Source organism: Stegostoma tigrinum, chromosome 42 (assembly GCF_030684315.1).
Source record: "Stegostoma tigrinum isolate sSteTig4 chromosome 42, sSteTig4.hap1, whole genome shotgun sequence".
NCBI classification, from domain to species: Eukaryota; Metazoa; Chordata; class Chondrichthyes; order Orectolobiformes; family Stegostomatidae; genus Stegostoma; species Stegostoma tigrinum.
Genome location: NC_081395.1, coordinates 3,456,478 through 3,463,674, shown reverse-complemented (window position 1 = coordinate 3,463,674; position 7,197 = coordinate 3,456,478). Strand labels below are relative to the sequence as shown.

At 53.2% G+C, this 7,197-nt stretch overlaps 1 protein-coding gene across 1 annotated transcript in view; it reads right to left on the bottom strand.

Moving 5' to 3' along the window:
• Positions 1-1,657: 1,657 nt before the first annotated feature.
• The window catches only part of LOC125449382 (muscarinic acetylcholine receptor M1-like), a 12,195-nt gene continuing 6,655 nt past the window's right edge, over positions 1,658-7,197 (bottom strand). Inside the window, exon 2 of the mRNA XM_048525144.2 lies at positions 1,658-4,113. Within this exon, the coding sequence (XP_048381101.2) occupies positions 2,934-4,085 (1,152 nt within the window). The 5' untranslated portion in view covers positions 4,086-4,113 and the 3' untranslated portion in view covers positions 1,658-2,933. The remainder of the gene's footprint in view (positions 4,114-7,197) is intronic.

Sequence of the window (7,197 nt, the reverse complement as noted above, 5' to 3'; positions counted from 1 at the left end):
CTCAGCTTGCCTTCCTTCCCTGTCTCCCCCAGCCCCTCAGCCTGCCTTCCTTCCCACCATCAGCCCCTCCATCCCTCAGTCTACCTTTCATCTCCCCCCTCAGCCTACCTTCCCCATCCCTCAGCCTACCTTCCCCCCTCCCTCCGCCTGCCTTCCCTACCTCCCTCAGCCTGCCTTCCCTACCTCCCTCAGCCTGCCTTCCCCCTCCCCCTCAGCCATCCTTCCCTCCCTCAGCCTGCCTTCCCTCCCTCCCTCAACCTGCTTTCCCTCCCTGTCTCCCTCAGCCCCTCAACCTGCCTTCCCTCCCTGTCTCCCTCAGCCTGCCTTCCCTCAGCCTGCCCTCCTCCCTCCCTCAGCCCGCCCTCCTCCCTCCCTCAGCCCCTCAGCCTGCCTTCCCTCCGCCCCTCAGCCTGCCTTCCCTCCCTCAGCTTGCCTTCCTTCCCTGTCTCCCCCAGCCCCTCAGCCTGCCTTCCCTCCCTGTCTCCCTCAGCCCCTCAACCTGTCTTCCTTCCCACCATCAGCCCCTCCATCCCTCAGTCTACCTTTCATCTCCCCCCTCAGCCTACCTTCCCCATCCCTCAGCCTACCTTCCCCCCTCCCTCAGCCTACCTTCCCCCCTCCCTCAGCCTGCCTTCCCTACCTCCCTCAGCCTGCCTTCCCCCCCCCCTCAGCCAGCCATCCTTCCCCCCCCCCTCAGCCAGCCATCCTTCCCCCCCCTCAGCCAGCCATCCTTCCCCCCCCTCAGCCAGCCTTCCCTCCCTCCCTCAGCCAGCCTTCCCTCCCTCCCTCAGCCTGCCTTCCCTCCCTCCCCCCGCCTGCCTTCTCTCCCTCCCCCCGCCTGCTCTCTCTGCCTCAGTCCTCCCTTCTTCTCACACCCTTCGCCCCTCTCTCACACCTCACCCTGAGCGGCCTGTCCCTAGCCCCTCCCTCCTTCACCCTCCAGCTTTCCCTCATCCCTTGCTTCCCAGATCTCCCGTGTGCAGGGAGCCAGTGTGTGAGAGTGACCCCAACCCATTTAGCTCAGGAACAGTGTGACTAGCTCTGCACCCGACCACATCAACTCTTTTCATAATTTTCTCGAAAATAAGAGCCCCTAACCTCCGCCCCCTTATTCACAATGCTGATGGGGCAGACCAATTAATATTTCAATGGGAACAAAAGCAGAGTTGCCGGAAAAGCTCAGCAGGTCTGGCAGCATCTGTAAAGGAAAGAACAGAATTAATGTTTCGGGTCCGGTGACCCTCCCTCAGAAACGGACCCAAAATATTAACTTTGTTTTCTCCTTCGCAGATGCTGCCAGACTTGCTGAGCTTTTCCAGCAGCTCTGTTTTCGTTGCTGATTTACAGCATTTTTTCGGTTTTTCTTATGAAAATGGGGTGAGATGAAATGATTTTTTAAAAATTGAAATGGTGTGGCCAGGCGGTAATGGCTGGGCCCAGCATTTGTTGCCCCTTGAGAAGGTGGGGGGGTGAGCTGCCTTTTTGAACAACTGCAGTCCATGTGCTGTGGGTTGACCCACAATGCCCCTGAGGGAGGGAATTCCAGGATTCTGACCCAGCGACACTAGAGGAACAGTGAAGACAAAGTGCATATGTTAAACGGACATGAACTTCAGGCTGAGAGAGAGTACTTTATTGCTGCGATATAGAGCCCCCACCCTTCACATGAGCCCAATAGGGGCTGCTGATAAGGCCAATGTTTTAACACAGCATGAATGTCTGAGTTTTATGGCAACCTGTGCAGTGAGCACGGCCCTGGCACCTAAGGCTACAGGCAATTCTGTCTTCGGTGTTAAACCAGGCAGGCAAGGGTCTCGGCCCGAAACATCAGCATTTGTGCTCCTGAGATGCTGCTTGGCCTGCTGTGTTCGTCCAGCTCCACACTTTGTTATCTAGCACTGCATCATTGTTGGCTGAGAGAGATACAGGGGGGAGGCCCTGCCTTTCACAATGCTGCTGGCTCCTGGGTGTGGGTGCGTGCGAGCTTCCCGAAAACTGGAGAAAAGGAGGACGTTTCCTTATCCAAGGAAAAATGTACTGATACTGGAGGAGGTCCAGAGGAGTATGATCCCAGAGATGGAGGCCCTGACTGATGAGGGAAAAGGCTGGGCCTGTACACATTAGAGTTCAGAAGAATGCAAGATGACATTATTGGGATGTGTGGGAGTCTGAAGGAACTTGACAAGGGTACAGGTGGAGAAGCGGTTTCGTTTCATGGGACAGTCTAGGATCAGAGGGAATCATCTCATTGTGAGGAGTCACACATTGAAGGCAGAGATGAGGAGGAATTTCTCCTCTCCCAGGGGATTGAATCTGTGGAATTCTTTACTGCGGGAGGACTGCCAGGACTGGGTCGTTCAGTATATTCAGGACCGAGAGATTTTTAATCAGGAAAGGGGTTGAGGGTTATGGGGAGAAACCCAGGAGTATGGAGTAGAGGGTGATCAGATCAACCATTGAATGGTAGAACAGACGATGAGCTGAATGGCCTACTTCTGCTCCTATAACACTCCTCTAAAATGCGGGTGGAAAATACCCCAGCCAGTTTGCTGGATCCTGTTGTGCACAGACTGGTCTAACTGTTATTGAGGCAAGGTCTGGGAATGTCTCTGAAAGAGGAAGAAACCATTCAGCTCCTCTCCCAGACCTGGCCTGCCCTGTCACCAGATGTCGAGGGTTTATTAGGAGTTTGTGACGGTTAGGTATGGGATGAATGAAGAGTCTCATTTGCCTGAGTGGCCAGCGCATGACTCCCAATGCACATTGGTGGCCATGGGCAATTAGGGACAGGCTAAAGGGGAATCAAAATGTCCCTGGTATCTAGTCCCAGCTGCCCTGGTCCTGGGCTGTATGCCAACTGTGGGGGGCCGCCAGCTGGTGTTGTGGGATCCCTGACCCACAGGGGGCAGAGGAGGAGGGAGTCGTGCCTCCTTTCAGGATCTGGCTTGTCTTGCCCATTTCCTCTTGTCCCAGTGACAGAGTAAGAGCCGTTTGAAGGTAATGCGGAACTCACTGCTGCACAGAGCATAGCACAGGGGGTTAACGGTACTGTTCACGTAGCAGAGCCAGTAACCCAGCTGCCAGAGACCAGCAGGGATGCAGTCAGTGCAAAATGTTGACACCAACACCATGATGTTGTACGGAGACCAGGTCACTATAAATGCCAGCAAGATGGCCGACAGCGTCCTGGCCGCTTTCTTCTCCTTGACAATGGACCCGCTGCTCTCCCGGACCATGATGCTCTTGGATTTGGGCCAGGTTTGGCTGTCGGAGGGTGTGTGTTTGGGCTCCAGCAGCCTCCTGCCCGTGCCCTGCCGTTTGGTGACACTGCCCCCTGTCTCCTGGAGAGCTGCCAGCGCCTGTGTGCGCCGCGTTGTCTCCCTGTAGATGCGGGCGTACAGGATGGTGATGATCACCACAGGCAGATAGAAGGCGATGGCGGCCGTGCCGAAGGTGGTGATGGGCTCCAAGAGGAACTGGACTTTGCAGCTGCCTGCCCTCACCGTCTGCTGGCCCACGGTGTACTGCCAGCACAAAATGGTGGGCACCCACACCATGATGGAGATGCACCAGGCTATGCCAACCATAATGGCTGCTCTCCTTGGGGTCCGCTTGGTTCTGTACGTCAAGGGGTGAGTGATAGCGAAGTACCGGTCGAAGCAGATCACCAGCAGATTCATGACTGATGCGTTACTGACAACGTAGTCTACAGCAAGCCAGAGGTCACAGGTCAGGCTGCCGAGTGCCCAGTGGCCAAGGATGATGTAGGTAGTGTAAAGGTTCATGGAGAAGAGACCAATGATCAGGTCAGCCAAGGCCAGGCTCAACAGGAAGTAATTGGTCACTGTCCTCAGCCTCTGGTTGAACTGGATGGAGAGCAGCACCAGGATGTTGCCCACCACAGTGACCAAGGACAAGCTGGATGTCACCCACAGGATGGCGATGACCTCTCCCAAGGCACGGCTCCCCAGGGCCTGGTGGCTGGAGTTTCCCAGGCCATGGAACAGCTCCTCACTGCCGGGTGGCAGAAGCTCACTGATTCCCAGCAGAAGCCCCTGTGTTCCCTGGAGGGGCAGAATGGTCATCTTGCAATGAGCTCACTCTGCACTCAGTCTGAAAACAATCAAATCAGTCGTTCAGCCATGATGACTTTTCTAGGAACACTTCCATCCCTCACCTTCTCCCAAATTCTAACATCCAATATTCCTCATTAATCTACTCCACATTCCCAGCCATTCTGAAAACCCAACATCCAATATTCCTCAACATCCTTCCCCCACCTCACTCCCGTCCCTTCGCGAACCTAACATTCAATATTCCTTGATAGTCTGAAGGTTTATGGTGAAGCTTTCATTGTGCCAGAGGGTCGATGAAATGAAGAGGAAACTCATTCCCTATTCCCCAGAGATCCCAGAAGCACGGGGGTCACAGTCTAAGGAGAGGGGGTAGGCCATTACAGACTGAGATGAGGAGCCATGTCTTCACCCAGAGGGTGGGACCCTGTGGAATTCACTCCCACAGCAAGTGGTTGAGGCCAAAACGTTGAATGTTTTCACAAAGGAGCTCGATTGTAGTTATTAGGGCTAAAGGGAGGACGTTGGGACTGAGTTGGATGATCAGCAATGATCTGACTGAATGGGGGAGCAAGCTGGCAGGGCCGAATGGCATAATCGTAGTCCTGTTTTCTGTATTTCTATGACAGCAATTGATCTGCATCATTCATTTCAACCTTCCCTGCCTTAGTCCTGATTGAGCACCACACTGTTGGAGGGTCAGTGCTGAGGGAGCGGGCACTGTCGGAGGGTCAGTGCTGAGGGAGCGGGCACTGTCGGAGGGAGCGCTGTGCTGTCAGACTAACTACAAAGTCTCCTAGTCATTTCTTGAAGGAACATCTTAGCAGATAAACAGCTGGGCTTTCTTCTGGCCTCAGAGTGCAGTTCAGAGTCAACCACTTTGCTGTGGGTCTGGAGTCACATACAGGCCCAGACCAGGTAAGGATGGCAGTTTCTTTCCCTAAAGGGCATTAGTGAACCAGTTGGGGTTTTCCCCTGACAATCAACGATAAATTCACAGTCATCATTTTATTCTTAATTTCAGACATCTATTGAATTCAAATTCCACCATGTGCCACAGTGGGATTCGAACCTGGGTCCCCAGAACATTAGCTGGGTGTCTATGTTAATAGGCCAGTGATAATACCACTAGGCCATCACCTCCCCATGTGCCTGTGTCACTGTGATTCCTGTTGGTTCAGTGAACAGGTGCCTGAGTTTCTTTTGGCTCATCATAGAGCAGTTTATGGGTTAACGCTTCTGAACTTCTTTGGAAAGATTGGCCCCATTGTATGATTAAAAACTTCCTGATGAGCAGGTTTTTGTCGAGCTGTCTGGTAACTGTCTCATGAGTAAATATTCTTTGAGAAGGTGACTAAACAGGTAGATGAGAGTAAACCTGTTGATGTGGTGTATATGGATTTCAGCAAGGCGTTCGATAAGGCTCCCCACAATAGACTATTGTACAAAATGCGGAGGAATGGGATTGTGGGAGATATAGCAGTTTGGATCGGAAATTGGTTTGCTGAAAGAAGACAGAGGGTGGTAGTTGATGGGAAATGTTCATCCTGGAGACCAGTTACTAGTGGTGTACTGCAAGGGTCGGTGTTGGGTCCAATGCTGTTTGTCATTTTTATAAATGACCTGGATGAGGGCGTAGAAGGATGGGTTAGTAAATTTGCAGACGACACTAAGGTCGGTGGAGTTGTGGATAGTGACGAAGGATGCTGTAGGTTGCAGAGAGTCATAGATAAGCTGAAGAGCTGGGCTGAGAGGTGGCAAATGGAGTTTAATGCAGACAAGTGTGAGGCGATGCACTTCGGTAGGAGTAACCAGAAGGCAAAGTACTGGGCTAATGGTAAGGTTCTTGGTAGTGTAGATGAGCAGAGAGATCTCGGTGTCCATGTACACAGGTCCTTGAAAGTTTCCACCCAGGTTGACAGGGCTGTTAAGAAGGCGTACAGTGTTTTAGCTTTTTTTAATAGAGGGATCGAGTTCCGGAACCAAGAGGTTATGGTGAAGCTGTACAAAACTCTGGTGCGGCCGCACTTGGAGTATTGTGTACAGTTCTGGTCACCGCATTATAAGAAGGATGTGGAAGCTTTGGAAAGGGTGCAGAGGAGATTTACCAGGATGTTGCCTGGTATGGAGGGAAGGTCTTACGAGGAAAGGCTGAGGGACTTGAGGCTCACTTACACACCCCACTTCCTTGGTGGGTCTCGGTTCAAAGTTGCATATGAAAGATGACTCTCTGACAGTGCGGCACTCCCTCAGCCCTGACCCTCCGACAGTGCGGCACTCCCTCAGCCCTGACCCTCCGACAGTGCGGCACTCCCTCAGCACTGACCATCCGACAGTGCGGCACTCCCTCAGCACTGACCCTCCGACAGTGCGGTGCTCCCTCAGCACTGACCCTTCGACAGTGCCTGCTCTCTCTGCACTGACCCTCCGACAGTGCCTGCTCTCTCTGCACTGACCCTCCGACAGTGCCCACTCCCTCAGCACTGACCCTCCTACAGTGCCTGCTCCCTCAGCACTGATCCTCCGACAGTGCGGCACTCCATCAGCGCTGACCCTCCGACAATGCTGCACTCCCTCAGCACTGAATCTCCGACAGTGCAGCTCTCCCTCAGCACTGACCCTCTGACAGTGCCCACTCCCTCAGTGCCGACCCTCCAACAGTGCCTGCTCCCTCAGCACTGACCCTCCTAAAGGTCAACATTCCTGTTCCTCTGATGCTGCCTGACCTGCTCCGACATTGTATTGACTCTGACCCGAACATCTGCAGTTCTTACTATCTCCAAGAATCTATCAACTTCCTCTTCCGAAATATTCACTGACTCAATTCCTATCCTTCTGAGCCAAGAGGTTCCAAAGTTGCTCAGTGCTCTGAGAGAAAAGATTTCTCCCCATTGCTGTCCTAAATTGGAGAACCCTCATTTTAAACAGTGCCCCGTGGCTCTGGACTATCGCACAGGGGATAACATCCCTGCCTAGGCCCGCCTTGTCAAAACCCATTCAGGCTGTTTTCCATTTCAACCAGGTCATCCCTCACTCTCCAGGGGAAACAGGTTGAGTATGTTCGACTGTTCCACATGAGATAACCCACCCATTCCAGGCGTCAATGCAGTGAAGACATAGTAGG